Raw genomic sequence first — 20,223 nt, forward strand, 5'->3', positions numbered from 1 at the left:
AAATAAAGCGATATTAATGCAATAAACTGAAACCAACCCCGATCCCTTCTCCAGAGGATTCGATCCATTCCGCGTTTTTTCTCAGATCTCTCTATTGAATGACACAAAACTACACCCTTGCGTTCGTTGTTTAAGATGCACGAGCATGCCTTTTAAAGTCTGACAGAATATATGTGTAAGAAAGAATGAATGTCAACCCGCAAAGCCTCCGATCTCTGCAGCGTTTGTGTGGGGCGGGATGGAGGCGTTTGTCCTCAATGCAGGGAGGAGCTATGAATGTATTTGACAGGAGCATGAAGCGGAAACAGAAAAAATGGTCATCGTCTTTACCGGACAGCGACAAATACGATTACCTGAAAAATGAGGTGAGATGGTTTTCTTTCCGATGGGTGCGTGTGGCTTTAAAAGAAGCGCAACTGTGTGTGTGAGTTGTGTTTGGGTTGTCTTTGCAGGTGGGCAGCAGATTGGCAGACAGAATATATGACGTCTCAAGGTCATTCACAATTACTCAGACATTTTATTAAGTCTTGGGATGAGATGTGAAGAATTGAATGTGATTTAAACGTCTTTGCAGGACTTTTCCTCTGGCTCTAGATGTGGGATGTGGGAAGAGTCACATCGCGGAGTATTTGAGTAAGGTAGATCCATTCTTAAAGATACAGCGCTCTTTAATGATAGTTCGCCCTTGTGATGTTTTTGTTGTCATTAACCCATCCTCATGTTATTGAAAACCAGTATGATTTTGTTTTTCTATTAAACACATGATATGTTGACAAAATGTTTGCTCTTCTACACACAATGAATGTGAATGGGGACTGGAGACAGATTTAAACAAAAATCTCTCTTCTCAGGATGTTATTGGACGTCTCTTCTTGACAGACATCTCAGATTCTTCTTTGGTAGGACACCGGGAGCTTTTGTACAGCTTCATTTTTTTATGTACATCTAGATCATTGTATAATTGACATCCCTTCTGTTGACTGCATCTTCATTTGACTTTTTATCCTCATTTTATTCAGAAGAAGAAGAAAGAATGTGAGATTCCTACTCACTCTGTTCAGGCAGATGAGGAGTTCTTGCCCTTTAAAGAAAACACATTTGACCTGGTGTTCAGCAGCATGAGGTACCGTACAGCCCCTATGCATCATGGTATGTATAAAAATACAAACTTAAAGACGGTCACTTATAAACCTGCCTTTGTATTCTTAGTATGCACTGGATCAATGATCTCCCTGGTGCCTTGAGACAGGTATGAAGCCAGAAAATGCCTGTTCCTCTTAAAGGAATAGTTCACCCAAAAATGAAAATTCTGTCATAATTTACGCACCCTTAAATTGTTTTGCTTTTCTGTTGAATACAAAAGGAGTATTTTTAGGAACTTGGTAACTGCACAGTTCTTGGGCAAAATTGACCACCATAGTAGATTTGTTTCTACTGTTGTAGTCAATAGTGCCCCAGAACATTCTTCCAAGTATTTCATTTATGTTTACCAGAACAACGCAATTTATACAGGTTTAATAAAACTAAGAGTGAGTAAATGATGACAGATTTTCATTTTTGGGTGAACTATCCCTTTACCCATAATATCAACCAATTTTTTTTTTCTTTTTCAACAATTAGATCCATCAGGTGCTGAAGCCAGATGGCGTGTTTATTGGAGCAATGCTTGGTGGCGAGACGTTGTTCGAACTGCGGTGTTCTCTACAGTTAGCTGAGCTGGAGAGGGAGGGAGGGTTTTCTCCTCATATCTCACCCTACACTGCCGTCACCGACCTTGGTAACCTGCTGGGCCAAGCAGGCTTCAACATGCTCACCGTGGTCAGTGGATGACTATTCATTTATTTATTTTGGTAATAATGTTGGTTTGGTGTTTTTAGTAGAATGTTCCTTAAAAAATTTTATTGAAATTTTTAACAAATTCTTTGTATTTCAGGACATTGATGAGGTTCAGGTCCATTATCCTTGTATTCTAGAAGTCATGACTGATTTACAAGGTAAATTCAATGTCATTTCTCATCCTCAATATATTTTAAAATGGAAAGAAGGGGCATTTACATGCATTCTGTGCACTTTAGGTATGGGTGAAAGTAACTGTGCGTGGAACAGAAAGTCACTCTTACACAGGGACACCATACTGTCAGCAGCTGCCATTTATAAAGGTGCATCACACACTTTAAGGATTTTAGATCAGTTAAAGATTGTAATGAGCTTAATCTCAATTTACTTTTTTTCTTCCTTCCTTTCTGTAATTCTCTTCAATGTTATTTCCTTTAGAAATGTATGGCAGTGAAGATGGGTATGTTCCAGCTACGTTTCAAATCCTCTACATGATTGGCTGGAAACCTCACGAGTCTCAGGTCCTTTGCATTTCATTTGCTATTCTATTCTGACCAATCACATTGATCTAATTAAGGCGAAGAGATTTTGACTGTGCTGCCTCGTTTTTACAGGCAAAACCAGCAAAGAGGGGCTCAGCGAATGTCTCGTTTGAAGATTTGTCAAAATTAGGCTAAATTCAGACCGACTACCAAAAATCTGATGTCAAATCTTCAGACGGAAAGATGCATTTATACCTCAAATCAGCCCGTCCTGTTTGGATCTGCTTTACTGAAATGTACATGATTATACAGAAATGTTGCATCAACAAAATGTATATTTGAAATGCCACTATACTCGAAAATATGATGCTACACAGTTTGTTATTTTCTTAAAAAGAAGCAAATATTAAAGAGAAATAGATTCACACCATAAGGTTCCTCACAAATGATTATTCAGTTTCAACAAATAAAAAGTAAACCAAAACATGAAGTTGAAATGAAATGTAACTCCTTTAAAAATGTATACATCATACTTGCGATCCCAAGTCCAAAAAACAAAAATTCACATTCATTCTAGTGTGCATCTACTCCAAAAATCAAACTGTCTAATGTTGCACGACAGTCAACTCATTTACACAAACATTCTTCATTCACATATGGCTTTATAGTGTTCAACATTAATGTTTTCTCAGGTTACATAGTCACCCGTGTATATTCTACTTAAAAAGCCCTTAATCTGTGTCAAGGGGCCGTGAGCGGAGTAAAGGATGATAATGGTGACATCTGTTGTTTCTGGAAGACATTAGCCTGCAGTACATGTACGATTAGAGTTCATCCCTTTGAGCTTTGACCTCTTAGTGGTTATAAAACATGATGATTATACTGTAAATACATAACACAACACAAGCAGTTAGGTTACCCTGTCATTATTTACCCATTCCAAACCGTCTTTTATGACAAGCGAGTAAATCATTTTCGCGTGAACGGTTGTAGATTCTATATTTTAGCCAACGAATCAGAGGCCAGAATAGAAAACATAACTTTAGCTGTTTTTGAATCCATAGGAAAGCAACGGTGTATGAACATGGTGAACTACAAAATGCTAATAGCAGCTAAAAGATTTGCTCGGTTACAGACCCCTTGGTCCCGTGTAAACATAAGATGTTTGGAGCAGGTTATGGCAGCAGTTCCACATTTCTCATTCTTAGACACACATAAAGCTCAGTTACTGCCTACAAGGCACTACACATTTTTTTTACATAGCCCCCTCTCTTTCAAGTTATAATGTTCAGCTTTCCTGAGTATGCTTATGAGCATCTGGATGAACCTCATATCATTAATTCAAAAGAATTGCTTCTATATTATCACTGTAGTGCAAAAACAAAGACATGCTTCATATCTTCAAATCTTAGCAAAATAAAGAAAACAGTTCAATTGATTTTGGCATTATATGGATTTCATGAAATGTGAATATTTTAGAAAGCTTCTTGAAGTTCATTTCAATGACAGTGTATGCGTCTCATTTGAGTTTGTGTCGAGTTTGCATGAGTCTTGCGTGTTAGCCTGTCCCGTGGCTGCTGTAGTCAAAAACTCCTTTCTTAAAGAAATGTGAGATGCTGCACACCGCATGTTTCGAGAGTTGCAGTCCAGACTCTTCTGTCCTGAGAGGAGAAGACGAGGACGGTGACATCATCACATGGAAAAAGTTCCGCAGGTATTGCTGGGAAAAGACCAAGATGTTAGCAACACCTTATATTAAACAAAACCCGGTTGTTAATGTATCCAGAACTGATGGCCGGATTTGTGGGATTTACCTCTAACTGATTACGCCGTTCTGCGACCATTCTCTCATCTCTGTTTCCAAATATCTTTTTGGGAGGAAAATCCAAAGCTGCAAGCTACAGCAAGAGAATATTTAGGAATATTAGAAAAAAGGAGATATATACGAAATGTGCATTTTGTCTATTCAGGGCTGTTGCAGAAACAACATGGCAAATTCCATGCAAGGGGGCCTGCAATGTATGTAGATAGAAAAAGCCCATTCTAAGGTAATAAAAACCTAACGTTTCATTTTGTAAGGTCTTCATACTCTTCTGAAGACATAGTTATGTATATTATATTGCATTTCTGTCAACAGATCCTCCAATAAATTAAACACTGGACCTTTAATAATAGGCAATACACAATGTATTTCATATTACATGTACATGCAGGCTGTACCTCAGGATATCTCAATTTCAGACATTTGTGCATCTCACGAAAACGACTGTATCTTCTAAACACCGTCCAGCTTTCTTCCAAAACTGTGATCTTAAAAAAGACAACAGAAAACAATTGTCAGACATCACAGATGGACTTTATGCTTCATTCACACATGCAGATATGTGGTAGGAACGCAGGCAAACCTTGATTTCAAACTCAAAGTGCTCATCTTTGCCCTGTCCACACAGGACGTAACGGGGAATGCTGATCTTCACTGGATTTTTGAGACAGTCTGGACTCGGATCCAGAGGTTTCGACACCTGCCGCTGTGAAAAGACAAGGATCTTCCAGTCAGAAAATGTCATTTCATAAACTGGCAATGAAATAACAAGCAAACACACCATAAGACCATACCTTATATTTCAGTTTGCGTGGGTCGATTCGTTTTTTATCATTGTCCTAAAAGAATAAAACAGCATTAACTAGAGATAAAAAGATAACTTGAAAAATCAGAATTTACAATAGCTGCTATCAAAGGCTAGCAGGCACACTCTTGCTTGTGATTCTCCATTACAATGAAGTTGCAAAGACAGAAGGTTTCAGTGCAGCTAAGGGCTTCAGGGTAAAAAGCATCTACGCGAGAATTGACAGGTGGGCAGCATGCTACCAGAGCTAAACACCACAGAGGAAATATCCAATCTACTGAGATCAGAGATTGTGAGGGATATATGCAAATAATTAGGGCTGGAGCATGCAAATCAGGCGCTGATTGGCTGAGGCCTGTGCTTACCTCATCCGTCAATCTAACAGAGCTACCCTCACTATCCTGATCCTCGTCCTGAAGAGTTAAACAGCTTTGTTGTGAGTCTTGTTAAACGTTGTACAATATAGAATTATAATTTAAAGGTGAAGTGTGTCGTTTCTGCAACACAAGCTGCACTAAATGATAAAACTATTGTAGAAATCTTTGTTTTAAGGTTTTTCAACACTTGAGAAATTCATAATTTTTGCAGCCTTAAAATGTAAACATTTAAGACAATCTTCTAAAAAACAATGATAAAGAAGTTTGGAAGAATTACAGCCTAGTGGCTCACAGAAGAAAAGAGCCATATAGTTTTGGATTGACATAATAGTGAGCAAATGATGACAGAAGTGTCATTTTTGGGTGAACTGTCCCTGTATAAAGTTATTAATTGTGGGAGACACGTTCATTAAGTAACTTTCCATACCTGTAGTGAGTCTGATGACAATGAGAGAGTGTTGTTATTCTCTCTATTTAGCAGGTTTAGTTTCTGTAGCCTCCGCTGGACCTCTTCTTCAATAAGTGCGTTTACCCTGAGGTGGAAGAAGAGCAAATCCTGATATTTACCAAAACAGCAAACACTAGTACAGAAAAAATGAATGTTTGGATGTATGTACACTACCTCTCGTCACCTAGCGACAGTACTGCGGGAAGACTCGGTATGGGGCTGACGGGCGACTGGTTCACAGTTTTCTCTTCGCTGCTCACGCTTAGACTCCGCCCACTTGCTTCGCACTCGCTGATCCTCTGCTTTAGCTGTGCGATCTCTCTCTCCATCCTGAGAACAACCAGAAAACCAATAAGAGCATGGGAGAGAACTTCTGGATTTCTGGACTTCGCCCAAATATATTAAATGATATTATATATATATATATATATATATATATATATATATATATATATATACATATATATATACATATACATACATATACATACATACATACATACATATATATACATACATACATATATACATACATACATACATACATACATACATACATACATACATACATACATACATATATATATATATATATATATATATATATATATATATTAGTGGTGGGCCGTTAACGCCGTTAACGCAGTGAGACTCTTATCGCGCGATAAAAAAAAATGTCGCCGTTAATCTATTCTCAAAGTTGGGTTGGGAGCTGGGCCTATACTACGCAAGCTATGATGACTTTCACCTTGATATTTTAGCGCGGATGTATACCAGCTTAACTGCACTGTACGGGGCGAGAACGATTATTTCAACTCGCATGATTCGCGTCATTCGCGGAAGCAGAAGCCGCCTCATCATCTCATAACCAGGGCTTCATTCGCGTCCTTAGCGCCGCCTCATCATCTCATAAACAGGGCTTCATTTGCGCGATTCGCGCAGCAAGTTGGTCTATTGGCTCTTTGCATTAACATATAAATCACTCGCGCTTGACACGCCATTCGCGTTTGGTCTGAACACAACATAACGTTACTGTGAAATTACAACATCAAACGTGACGTGCTAACATGGATGCAGCTATGAAGCCGCCGGGTTTGCTTCAGGGAATATTAATTTTTAAGAAGCTTGCCAATGGAAACATCGACAAGACTAAGGTTGTTTGCACCTTGTGCAATGCGGAATTGGTTTAAAAAAAACACTTTCTCTCAACAGGTCTAGCTTTAGTTGAAACCAGTAACTTTGCATTGGCACCCAATGTATTATGGCTCCTTTATGACATATCGCTTGTTGCTCCCTCACTCTTTCTAAGTCGCTTTGGATAAAAGCGTCTGCTAAATGACTAAATGTAAATGTACTGTAGGAGCTCTTCCAGTCTCAAGTACCACCTAAACGCAAATCATCCCTTAGCTAATGCGAAAGTAAACACAAGTACATCTTATTGAACATAATTTAATTTTCATCACCAATTATCATAGTAGAACAGCTTTCTCAAGCAGTTTGTGATGCATTTTGGAAACAGGAGATGAGCCCCTGGTCTAATGCGCCACCTGGCTTGAGATACCCGTTCTCAAAGACTTACTTTTAGTCATTATTTGGGTAGCACACATATTCTGAATGCCTTCGGCAGAATTCAAATGAGCCATTTTAATCTAGATTAATCTAGATTACAACACTGAAGAAATGACACTTTGCTACAATGTAAAGTAGTGAGTGTACAGCTTGTATAACAGTGTAAATTAGCTGTCCCCTCGAAATAAGTCAACACACAGCCATTAATGTCTTAACCGCTGGCAACAGTGCATTTTCACTTAGGGGTGTACTCACTTTTGTTGCCAGCGGTTTAGGCATCAATGGCTGTGTGTTAAGTTATTTTTAGGGGACAGTAAATTTACACTATTTACAACCGGGAATATGCCCCCGGACACCAGATGGCCAGTCCGCCCCTGTTCCCAAGCAAATGTATCTTTATCTTTTTTTTTTTGCTATTTGTACTGAAAGAAACACCAGAAAGAAAATCAACACACCTCTCCTGGTCCAGGTCTTGTGTTCCTGACATCCTGAAAGTGCTTTGTCCCAGTGCAGACTGTGACCTCCTGCGGGGTCCTTCGGCTTCAGGTTCAAGGCTGAGGCTTCTGCGGTAGGCGGAGTGTCTTTTTTCCAGACGCGTGACTGCTTGCTCTAAAGCCTCCCGCTGCTGTTTCTCCTTCCACTCCAGGATCTCCTTCTCTTTCCGCCGAACCTTCTCTTCCTGACGGGCCACGTTCGCCGCAAACTCGTATGTCTGCTGCAACTGTTGCAACTGTTCATTGCTGGCACTGTGCTGAGACAAGCGCTCCTCCTTCTCTTCCAGCTCTTTCTCTACCTGCAATAGAGAAAAAAGAGGGAAGAAGAGAATAAAATATTTTAGGCAGTCCTTCATTGTGTGTTTAAGGTATAACGCACCTCAAAAACACAAATCTCTTTACCTGATACAGCATCTCATCTAGGTCCTTGTCCATTTCCTCTGGACTGGTGTCGGACAGAGGAGACCCTGTTCCTCTTCTCACCCTCTCTAGCAGCTCGATAGCTCTCTGGCGCTCCTCAGATACAGCAGGGAGATACTTCTCACGCAGAGAGATCAACTGTTTCTCTTTATGCTGCAACATGTGTTCAGCCTGCTGGACAAGAATCTCCTCCTGACTCAGAGACGAGACGTCCTGCAAGCCACGCTCCATCATATCATGGACCTGAAGGGACGAGACGAAAGAGACACATTAAAACCAGAGCAAACTGATTCATTACTTTGTGGTTACAAAATGACCTTGAAAACTGCGAATATGTAAATGATGAATAAGTAAAAAAACAATCAATACTTTGCAAAAAATAAATTAGTTATAAACAGATTCATTTGTAAGTAGTGAAGTATTCATAAAACTAAACTAAACAAAAACTGATTCAATGTTTTCATAGATTCATTACTTTCAAAGCAAAGAATTACATTTTGGTAAATGTATCATTTACACAAGGATTCTGCCAATAACGGAAACATTATTTTGTAAGAAATAAATCAGCCAAAAAACAAGCATAAATAATGTATCAGGGCAATTCCGTGAAAATTTCAACGTTACCACGAAAAAATAGATTTAAAACAATGTTTTTTACTATGGTTACAGCAAAGATTTTCACATTCGGTGGTTCAGATACCCATGTGAGATCTCTCTTCAAATATGTTAAGCATTTGTTTTATTTTCAGTGCATGATTTTTCATAGTCAGGTAAGTGCAATTTTCAGGATTGTCACATCCATAATGCTACATATACCTCATAAGTGGACACATGAAAGTTAAAATAAAGTAACTATGTTATGTTCTATTAAGAGTCATCCCTTCTCCATTCATTGGGTATTATTGCTTCAGGATTGTGCATTTTATTTCACAGAAATCCTACAAAGTTTGTTGTCTCCCAAAAACTGCTTCCTTTTTTAGTCACATCTATAACGTTTATTTCCCTTCTTTAAAATAGAAAATTTGTTCATAGACTGACATGTTTTTATGTTTATACTCTATCAACAAGGGTTTAGTAAAATATAAACAGATGGTTCAATATATTCGTAACTAATTTATTCTTTGAGCTTTTTTATCTCGGGTCAATAACGCGAAATGTCACGTCCATAACGTTGGAATTGCCCATCAGTCACAACTAAAATAAAAAATAAATAATGAGTTTTTCTATGCTTAATAAATAAATAAAAAAAATCTGTTCCCATATTATGTTAAAAAAAGAAGAAAAATTAAAAAACGGATTCCTTTTTCAGGAAAGAAACTAAAATAATCATCAAAATAATGAAGCTGCTTTTTGTAGATTCATATTTACAAAACAATGAATCTTTCAATACAAAAAATTAAATAAAGTAAAAATGATTTGTTGTTTTCCAAGTTTAAATCTTTTTTAATTAAATTATAAGTAATGAATCAGTTTTTGCCTGACTCATTTTTAACAGAACAATGAATATTTCAGGAATGGGACTCTATTTTATGAAATTAATAGCAAAGTAAAAATGTCAAATTCAGGTTTGATTATTTTGTTTAATCTGTCAAAAAACTATTCGTTATTTTCTAACTTAAGAATCCATTTCTTCTAGTTCCAGTGTAAAGGCACTTCTACCTGTCTTTGTTTGTCCCTGTGCGTGTGGAGCAGCAGCCCGAGCGACGTCCGTTCGCTGTCCACCTCTCGCTCCAGCCTGTCCCTCTGCTCGACCAGCGACTCCTCCAACAAACTCAGCTCCTCCACCTGTGCCTGCTTGAACTGCTCGTATCGCTCCTGCGCTCTCCTACGCACCTCCTCCCCTCCTTCATCCTCTCCGTCGATATGCGCCTCCTTCGCACGGAGCAGCTCTTCCCTGAGCTCACCGAGCGTCCGTCTCTCCTCCTCCAGATGATGCACCTCGTCTGGCGTGAGCAGGGTGGCCGCCTCCTCACTGCGCTCCCTCAGCTGCTCCTCCAGACGACTGACCAGGCTCAACTGCTCCTTCTCTCGCTCCTCCAGACGTCTGGACATTCAGGACATTTGTTTTAGCAGTTTCAAGAAATAAGATCCACAATAAATTATATTATAAACTGTCTCACCTGCGCTCGAGCTGGAGTTTGATAGCCTGCTCCTCTCTTTCTCTTTTGAGGCGCTCCAGCTCACGAAAGAGCTCAGTCTGTTCTGCTCGGTCTCGTTGGGCCTGAGCTTTCTCTTCTCCCTTCCGCACCTCCTCCTCCAGCTGCTCATGCTCTAGCTGATGTCTTTTTTGTTTCTGCTCCTCCTGCTCTTTCTGGTCCCTGTGTCTTTCCTCCTGCATAAAACATATATTGGTTTAGCATTTTCAAATGCTTATAAATGCCAATCATAAAACTTGATCACTTCCTGATCACCAGTCTCACCTGGAATTTTTCTTTCTCAGCGATCAAGTCTCGGAGTCTGCTTTCGATATCCTGACTGCGTCTGTGCAGACTCTCCTCCTGCCTGCGTATGCGCAGCTGCACCTGCTGAGACTCCTTCCTCTGAGACTCCACATCCTGCTGCATGCGCTCAAGCTCCGCCTTCTCACTCTTCTGCTTCTCCTCCATCTCCTTTATCATCCGCCTACAGCACCAAAGAGTCAGAGGTGAGGATAGTGATTGGCCGGATTCAGCAGTGACATCATCCATGACAATAAAATGAGGTGTTCAATGCAGACTTCTTTCATTTGTTAGAAATAATGTTTTGTGTGCATCAACAAATGTGCAAATACAAAGAGAAAATAGCCAAATAAGATAAAGAACCTTATTTTTGAAGATATTTCAGGATGTAACCTGTAACATATCTTGATTTAAAATTTGAGCTGCTTAATGTAAAACAATGTTCAACTCTTATAAGATAACTTTCATCTTCACCTGTTACTCTTTCTTTGATATGATTTGCATGAATTAATGGTTGTTGAATTTGTGGTTACATGACAAACCTTTTAGTTTCAAGTTTTTCCAGTTCCTCCCTTTGTTGTCTCTCAAACTCCAGTCTGAAACACAACAACACAATCAGTTTCCACCCTTAAAAAACACATTCACACACACACCACAGCAAACTCCTGTCAGTGCACGAGATGAAGGTCGGCATGAACTCCATCGCAGCTACAAGCACATGCTGCAGGTTACACAACATGAGACAAACAAGCAGTCAGATGAAGACACACGCTTAACTAAAGTGTTATGATCATGAGGCATGAGGGGACAAATCACTTCTCACAAGCATGGACGAGAAATGGAAAGACCAAACCTACAAACACGACGACTTATATTCAAATAAAGAGACGACAGTTTCAGACTAGTGGTGTGTTTATGTTCTACCTGAGAAAGATGGGTCCCTTTTCAGTGAAGAGACTGCCACAAACAAGTGCAGAAAGATAAAAAAAACATCACCAAACTAATCCACATTAAGTTTTATTTTATATTTTGGTAACCCAAGTGTTAGGATGTTATGACAGAGCTACATTCACTCCTGCAGTGGTAGGCCTCAAATTATTTTAAAATGATTTGAGATGATGTTGAAGATTATTGCCTGCAACTGTAAATCGGCATTACGAGGGAACTGTCAGGGTCAAGCTTTGAGTTGATTTGACATGCATGATCCAGACGCACCTGCTTTAAATGCAAAAGCCAACATGCGCTATATTGTTTAAAAGGGATGCATCAATATAGAAAATGAAACCAATAATAATAATGACTGTTAACGCATATAGTTTCTATTGCAATATTTTCAATCAATAACTTATAAAAAAAACATTTTAATTATTTTTATTCGTTAAGAAGAAACTGTAAAAAACAAGTGGCTATATTTTGATGGACTGTTGCAGTCAATATTCGTCGATTCCTCTTACAGCAAGCATTTTTTGGGGATAGGTTACAAATGTAACCCAAAAATATTCTTGCCAAAATCTGGCATGCTCAAAATGTCTGTTTTGAGTCTTTTTACTTCCATAGTTTTTTAACATACTAGTAAAGAGACATCAGAAAATGGAGAAGACAGGGAAACAGAAGTCAAGTGAGGACCACATGACTGGACTCGAACTCAGGTCACCCGGAACACTATTTTTGTTAAATTTTGATTGTGACCGATTAATAGAGTCTCCAACCATATTTGATCAACAATCTTTATTGTTCACTATTTTAAAAGGCACTCTTAAGCAGAAATAATGTGACATACATGCACTTTATCCTACATTTCTACTGGTCGATCTCAACAAAGTCACAAATACATACTGCATCCTTTGTTAATATTTAGTGTGTACTGGTGAGTGGGGGACTGGAGTTTGTATTTTAATGCAACATCCGGAGTACCAGCAATGGTGTCGGAGGGCATGGAGAGAGAGGAGGGTGGAAAGAGGAGGGAAGAGGAGGCTCCTGGTAAGGAAGATATGGAGGAGACTGAGGAAGAGGATTCGGGAGGAAGATATCACACGCTCTCAAACACACGTTTATTCGCACGCGTGGTGGGTGACTTACCCGGGGTTATACAACATGACTGTGGAGAGGTTTTCACAGGATTTGGAGAGATCACTCATAGATAAACTCAGACTTGTCAGGAGGCCACTCTGTTGAACAACAGCAATGTTACGTTAAATAATGTTATGTAAATACTGTTATGTTTGTTTTTGGTGAAACTCAAATACATTTTGAAGAGTTTTTATGCAGCTATCCAGCAAAGACAGAACAGATCGCTAATTCAATTATTTCGGGAACCAACTGTAAAAGTTATTTTTACGGTTTATTTTTTGCATCTATTATATAACGTTTCAACAATGTTGCCTAAAATAAAATAAAATAAAAGTTCTCTAATGGTTAATTTATGACCATCAAAATGTTCTCCAATGGTTATTTTTAGGCATTTTTAAGAACAATTTTGGGAATCACAAAATCTTGTCAAAATCTTGTTAATACAATCAGTTCACACAAGCATTTAAAATAAAGAGTGTGTGAGAGACAGATCGAAATGTATTTGCTATTCACGATAAAAAATCGTTTAGATAAAACATATAACCCTACAGAACACGTGGACTGCTTTTAAGCTTAATTTTTGCTTTTGACAGTGTCTGATTCCACAGCCAGAGTGTCTATTAAAGAACGACTGTCATAAGAGTTTTGTACAACATGAATTTAGTAATCAAAATTTTACTCACCTTTCGTTTCTCTCGTAATTTTGCTGCCTCTTTGGGATGGTTGAATCTAAACATATTGGTTCTGCCGAGCAGAATAACAGCTCCTGAAAAAAACAATACAAAAAGCTACGGTTTAAAAAAAATAAATGAAAACATCACCTCTACACTTTCTTTTATTAAAGATTTTTTTTTGTAAAAATAATGTAAAAAATATTTGTAATAAGAACCTTGGTTTAGCTGGCAGGGCTCTGTGACCTGAACTCCGTTGACCGAACATTGAGCATCATTCAGAGGGATGAGAGTCACCCTACCAATCTGATTCTCTATCAAACAATGTTCACTTTCCAGACCCATACCATGAAGAACTACACACACATAGACACACACAAAATATCGAGTATTACTATCATCTAGTTTCCAGAAATACTTGTATGTACTGTGTGTAATTATGTTTTCATCATGAAAGTTATTAAATTGTTATTAAGAAATACACTTATAAGTTGAGCTATGTGAACACAACTGTTTAGACAATTCAATATATTATATATCACATGTGACTAAATTGAACAGATGAACAGTAATGAAACGAATAATTCTGTCCACAAAAGCATATTTTACTCACTAATGTCCGGCTCATTGGTAGCATCATCACGACCAACATATGTCCTTCCCTCCTGTAAACACACATTCATTCAATCATCACACACTTTGCTGCAAACACGGATTATTACATTTAATACGCACTACAAACACACAATCGCATTCATAACAAACCCTTTACCTTCAAATGATACAGAATGATGCCGGTACTGAGTAGATCATCATCGATCCCAATGAGATGAGGCAGTTCTGAGTCTAAGATCACTCCGATTCCATCCTTCCTCAGAGCCAGAGTTTCTTCCTGCACAACACAACCATACATGAGAGTTTGCAGATGCATGAACACAAAGCAGTACAGATGGCCTTCATCACTGCCACAAACCTTGAGGATGTTCTGAGTTTCATTCCATTTGTTCGTCCATTCCTTGGTCAGCTCTAAAACCTGTCACAGACAGGTATAAAAACATGTGAATTGAATTAAGTGTGTTACTTTTATACACTCAAACAGACAGTCCAGTCTTGAATTTCATTAAGATTTAAAAACCGCTTTGTGATTGCAGAGATGCTAGGATACAGAGGAGATTATATCGGTTGCTATGGAAACGAGGCTTTAAAAGGGTGTAGGTTACCCTGGCTTCATTATGATGTAGTTCTTCCTCCATACTTAACGCTGTGGGGGAATCCAGAAGTGCAATCTAAAAAAACAAAAACACACACACACTAAAAGAAGAGTACATTAGAATGACGCAGTTCTTAACCCCTTTACGAAAATAGGATCAAGTTCAGACCTGAGTTCCCTGTGTGAGCAGAGCTTTAAGTCGAGCGATCTCAGCCCGGAGTTCTCGGATGAGTCTAACATTAGACTCTTCATTAATCGTAGGTTTGTTGATGATGTTTTTGGCTCGGTTGGCGTAGCGTAATGTGCTCAGCGTCTCGCCGTAGTTCACATCTGCGGGTGAAATGGCTGAAAAACAAATGGTTTTTACAATGAAAACTATTCATGCAGTGCGTCGCTCAAAGTAGATGCGTTTGAAAATATGTTTAATTCTTCTCTCACTTGCGATCATGATGGTTTTGGAGTTTCCGCCCAGACTGTCTTTCAGGAGCCAGGTGAGCACCGAATCTCTGTATGGAACAAACACTTGCTTCTTCTTCAGATGACTGTTTAATCCTTCCTGTGACAGATCAGCTACAAACACAAAACAATAACACATCTAATATCTTTACAGTTTAAATATTTAGTTTCATACCATATCCTTACTCACCTAATGCAGAGATGACGTTGCCCAAAGTGACCAGTGATTTGTTGATATTGCCGCCCTCTTTAAGTCGGACTCCAGTGGCACCTGTAGCATCGGCCCTCTCACTTCCAGCCAAGTCCACTAGATGAATCTTACTAACCGTCTCGCTCGGCATCTCAGCATCAAACTTTGCCTGTGAGGATGGGAATTATTGCGTTACTTTCTGTTATCCTCGATGTGTGGTAAAACCTGTGATATGTTACCTGTGTGAAGTTAATGGTGAAGATGGCGTGCGAGCGGCTGCTGGCGTCGTTCATGCCCGTGCAGGCCGTGGTGCGGTTGATGTTCCCCGCCTCCATCAGCTCTTCCACGTCACTGAAGTTCTGCACGAGATGCTTCGATAGGTCTGGAATATTTTTTTTTTATGTGTTTTATGTTCAAATACATATTCAATACAAATTGGTATTTTGGTTACCCTAGTTCTTTTATTCTTACCTTCCACATAGGGCCCTTCTTTTGGGTGCTCTCTCACTCTGAGGTTATACGTCTTTGCCATCTTTCTCCTTAACAAGTCTCGTACTCGTTCATTGTAAATCTCCAGGTAACTTTCAACACAACGAAAAAAACAACAGTAAGAACAAGATTTATATTCTGCGTTTTGCGTTATTATTTTTTCAATTGCTTTCATTACGGACCTCCACAGACGATCCTTAAAGGAATAGTTCACCCAAAAATGTAAACACTGTCATCATTAATTAAACCTAAAGTTGATCCAAACCAGTACAAATGTTCTGCTCAACACAATGAAAGTTATACAGTATAGAGAAATCGTCACCTTGGAATTATAGGGTTCTATATGTTGTCTGAGTAGTTTTGAGATATTGAGCATTAAAGTTTTTGCATTTCATATTGCAAAAATGATATGAGGAACAAATCTCTTTCATACATGAGAAAGACAGAGACCCTTAATGTATTCCAAATGTACAATATCAATATTTACTGTTGATATAAAAACATATGTTTTTGTTGGAACAGGTCAAACACAGATAGAACCTTCTGATTCTGAATAATCACTTTCGGTTTAGAATTATAAGGTTCTATCTGCAAAATATTCATTAAAGCCACACACTTTCAAGCAACACAAACAACGTACTAATATCTTTTGTTAAAACATGAAATTTGTGTATAATAATGTGTTAAAAAGATATATTTACATTTTTTTATGACACTCATTATATATTTTAGGATGCTTTTTCTTGTTCAAGTTAATCATAGTTAAGGCCGTGCTAATTGTTGTATCGATGATTTTCCACAGAAGGTGAGACAGATCATATTACTAGATGAGTATGGCTGAAAAAACATAATAATGTTTAATGTTGTAATCAAAATTCTTGACGTTGTTGACTATTTGGCATTAACTGCATTATGAGAGTCTAATTAGGTATTTTTGAACCTTGCGCTGCTGGCTAGTGTGGTGTCTAAAAAAGTACAAAATTAATCTCCTCAGCAAAACTTAAAACAAATTTCGTTTGAGATGCTCTCTTTGACAAGAGTATCAATAAAACGTTCAACCCTGGGTGTTTCTTTTAAACATTGTTTTGTGTTGCACAGACATTCCCCTGTCACTGAGGAGTCCGGTCACATGACAAAGAAAGCTGATCCTGATTGGTCCTCTTATAAGCATTAAAAGGGCTGATTGAATCTTGCAGATATAACCTTATAGCACCAAATTATAATTCAATTTGGATATGAAACCTTTTTGTTCTCTTAAAAAAAGTCCCAAAATGCACACATTTAAAAAAAAACATGATATAATGTAAATAAGTATGTGAATAACTCAATTTTGACCAAAATGTCAGATAGAACCTTATAATTTGAAGGCGACGGAATGTTTAAACTATACAGTTCTGGGGAACCATAGACTTACAAAGTAGTGTTTGATTGAACTCAAAAGAAGATATTATGATAAATATGGGAACCAAACAGTTCCAGTCGCACATTCGGCTATCATTGTCATTTTTCCCACTATGATAGTCAACAGTGGCCCAGAACAGTTTGGTTGTTTTGTAACAACTTGAGAATTAATAAATAATGACAGAATTAATTTTTATGGGTGAACTATACATTTAATTTCGATCTGATCTAACACACCTGACCTCGGTGCGGAAAGAAGCCTCATCTCTTCGAGTCATGCCTGAAATCCGGCTGAATAATCCTTCACAAATTCGTGGAATTAGCCCCACATCACCCTACAGAAGGGTCAAGATTCAATTATATAACATCAAATAAGATATGATCGATATTTTATACAATTATATTATTTCACGAGCTGCAAAGATATCGCTGTGCTGAAAAATGTGTCATGCTCAAGACAAAGTTCAGAGAAAGAATCTCTTACAGGTATGCCCATCATGGTGTGTGACTTCCCCGACCCGGTCTGGCCGTAGGCGAAGATGCAGGCATTATATCCTTCAAAAGCTGACTTCAAAACATCTGTGCCTAGATCCTTAAACACCTACAAACACATAAATATTCCACAAACTCAAAATTATGGAGTTATATGTATTGTTAATGATAACTTTTGAAAACCAACACTGAATTACCAACATATTTAGTGCTTCACTGAACAACAAAAGACACAATGTTGTCATGTTTCACAATTTTAACTAATCTACACAAGGTCTAAATGGATTAATCAATAAAAAATCTGATTATTTTTTATAGAGAAATGGGCCCAGACAGTTGTTTAAAAGTTAACCTCTACCAAACAACAAACACTAATAAACAATTTGAGTCTATGTTGCTACATAAACATCATTTTAATGGCAACACATTAATATTAAAATATAAATAAAATGTTCTGAAAACCCCTAATTTTTATGAGATCGACCAGCCTTGGCTTTCATTTTTACAATCAATACCCACTGACCTTATCCTGCGAGACAAAACTGGCACTTTTACCGTCCGAGGAGTCATAGGAAAAATCATACGTAAACGTCTTCATTCTCTCTCTCACGGAATCTCCAGTCACACCATCTGGTATCTGGTAAACAAACAACCCCAAAATGAGTCTGAAAACGTTTATTTGTGAATCATTGACACTTAGAAACAGCCGTTTTTTCACCTACTTTCACATTGGTGATAGAGGTCTTGTTTCCCTCCATTTCGATAATGCATTTGGCAGACAGGTCTTTCTCCCTGTCCAAAAAAATCAATACTACATGAAAAAATGATGCATTTCATTTATTATTCACACACACTGCGAAGCCGGTAAAGTCCATAGACATGCACTCTAACAGGAGACAATTTAATTGAACTGCTCAATTGGTTTAAATCACTTTCTCAGGTCTTGATACTTACATGAGCTGTTTAAGAAGAAAAGTATGTACGCATTTATGCACGAACACTCACGCTGTAAATAACATTATCTGAATAACAACGTGTGAAATGTAGAAGTGAAAAATTAACATGAATTTCAGACGTTAAAATATTTCCCCTTTTGAGTTTAAGGACACTATGTGAGCATCTTGGATTCTTTGATAGTGACCTTCCGGCTCTAAATCATAAATTTGATCTAAAAACAAATTAATTATTCATAAAAACTTTGATATATTTATATTTAGTCTCGTTTAATTAAATGCACCCCATACACGTTCCCAGGTCCTGCACCTATGGGACCATCCAACATCACCTGATGTTTCGGAAAAAAAAATCATCTGTATTCCCAGAAGATGTACAAGGAATTCAGTGCTAGTAACAACAGACACTTGACTACAAACACTGTTTTAATTCATATACTGCCCCAAAATCTCATAACTTAAGGATTTTGGTGTAATTCAATTATTTTTAATGGTGATTCAAATTAGATTATTTACGGTCATAAAAATCCTTCAATTAAAAATAATCATAATAAATAATAATATTAAAGCAATAACATGTTTTGCTGTTATTATGTAAGGATGCCAGTGTTCATTTAATGTGTTCCCTCCTGCTGTCATGTATTTCGCTCCGTAGCTGTTGCGACAAATTCACGTACACATGTTTACTGTGTGTGTTTGTGACTCACCGTCTGTTCATGGGCCGGACCCGCACTGCCACACGAACCGATGCCATGGCACATCCCTGAAGATCAGACCGGACTCTCACAATAACAGAAACACTTCGCGTCAGTTCTCACGGGTGACTGACACTAGTGATATCGGCTGTACAATCCGTTTAAAGGAGACGAATGCGGTTGTGATGAGAGGCGATCGCGCTCGGTTACGGTTTACTCATGATTCCCGAAAACAGAAGACACATTTCTTCTGAACGCAGTTGATCAATTTGTATTATTTTCCCGGAGTGATTCGCAACGTCCTTCTCTTTGCTGGTGCACGGGCTGCATACAGAAAACACAGGAGACGCGACACCGCCACCTGCTGTATGGGAGTCGAGTTGGGTTTTTTAAAAGCAAAGGAAAACATCCAGATAGTTGTGAAATTTCTATTTGTTACTCTCAGATAAATTCCCCCCTATAGCCAGCTACCAGCTCTGTGCCAACAGTGCTCTATGACACCAAAATATTTAAAATATGTTTAAATTAAGTATATTTTTTCTTCTTATCTGGTCTGTTCTAAATCTACTTTTGATTTGTCACATAATAAGACTCTGATAATTATTTAACAAGCTTTAGTTAACACTGTCACGATCCATTTATGCTAACCTGTTTCTGTTCTATTCTGTTGTAAAAACCTAAATATAAAATTAAAAAAGGTGATTAAAGATTGATGGAAAAAATAAAAAAGTGCCTTAGTTTCTTGTTTTATATAAGTTTATTTATACAGGCCATCTTAATGCTTTAAATTACAGCTCCCCAAGACAAGTACGACATTTCACCCTTTTACACAGCAACAAATAATTCAAACAATCGTCAAATAGCTTTATCAATAAGGAAAGAGACTGTACTATAATCAAGTTATA

General features: G+C 38.0%; 2 protein-coding genes across 6 annotated transcripts; one reads left to right on the forward strand and one right to left on the reverse strand.

The window, feature by feature from the left end:
• Positions 1 to 103: 103 nt before the first annotated feature.
• ndufaf5 (NADH:ubiquinone oxidoreductase complex assembly factor 5) lies at positions 104 to 3,756 on the forward strand. Of its 2 annotated transcripts, none has more exons than XM_056765425.1 (11): positions 104 to 365; positions 453 to 493; positions 575 to 638; positions 852 to 899; positions 1,020 to 1,123; positions 1,210 to 1,249; positions 1,621 to 1,818; positions 1,934 to 1,994; positions 2,076 to 2,159; positions 2,275 to 2,357; positions 2,451 to 3,756. In XM_056765425.1, the coding sequence occupies exons 1-11, from the start codon at positions 186 to 188 to the stop codon at positions 2,511 to 2,513; spliced, it is 966 nt and encodes a 321-aa protein (XP_056621403.1). In that variant the 5' UTR covers positions 104 to 185; the 3' UTR covers positions 2,514 to 3,756. The 2 variants fall into 2 exon arrangements, with proteins under 2 accessions (XP_056621403.1, XP_056621410.1); XM_056765432.1 differs by having other exon boundaries at positions 1,023 to 1,123.
• Positions 3,757 to 3,862: 106 nt separating this feature from the next.
• kif16ba (kinesin family member 16Ba) lies at positions 3,863 to 19,634 on the reverse strand. Of its 4 annotated transcripts, XM_056765365.1 has the most exons (32): positions 19,331 to 19,634; positions 18,393 to 18,462; positions 18,194 to 18,307; positions 17,663 to 17,779; positions 17,416 to 17,513; positions 15,760 to 15,869; positions 15,528 to 15,670; positions 15,289 to 15,457; positions 15,081 to 15,212; positions 14,812 to 14,987; positions 14,653 to 14,718; positions 14,406 to 14,465; positions 14,205 to 14,324; positions 14,046 to 14,097; positions 13,651 to 13,788; positions 13,445 to 13,527; positions 12,771 to 12,859; positions 11,616 to 11,648; positions 11,234 to 11,287; positions 10,674 to 10,875; positions 10,374 to 10,585; positions 9,913 to 10,297; positions 8,236 to 8,496; positions 7,795 to 8,132; positions 5,945 to 6,100; positions 5,750 to 5,855; positions 5,311 to 5,358; positions 4,935 to 4,979; positions 4,724 to 4,846; positions 4,539 to 4,628; positions 4,133 to 4,216; positions 3,863 to 4,038 (listed from the first exon to the last, which is right to left on the reverse strand). In XM_056765365.1, the coding sequence occupies exons 1-32, from the start codon at positions 19,375 to 19,377 to the stop codon at positions 3,877 to 3,879; spliced, it is 4,083 nt and encodes a 1,360-aa protein (XP_056621343.1). In that variant the 5' UTR covers positions 19,378 to 19,634; the 3' UTR covers positions 3,863 to 3,876. The 4 variants fall into 4 exon arrangements, with proteins under 4 accessions (XP_056621343.1, XP_056621349.1, XP_056621355.1 ...); XM_056765371.1 differs by lacking the exon at positions 11,616 to 11,648; XM_056765377.1 differs by lacking the exon at positions 5,311 to 5,358.
• Positions 19,635 to 20,223: the final 589 nt, after the last annotated feature.

The sequence above is a fragment of the Triplophysa dalaica genome, chromosome 2, assembly GCF_015846415.1.
Source record: "Triplophysa dalaica isolate WHDGS20190420 chromosome 2, ASM1584641v1, whole genome shotgun sequence".
NCBI classification, from domain to species: Eukaryota; Metazoa; Chordata; class Actinopteri; order Cypriniformes; family Nemacheilidae; genus Triplophysa; species Triplophysa dalaica.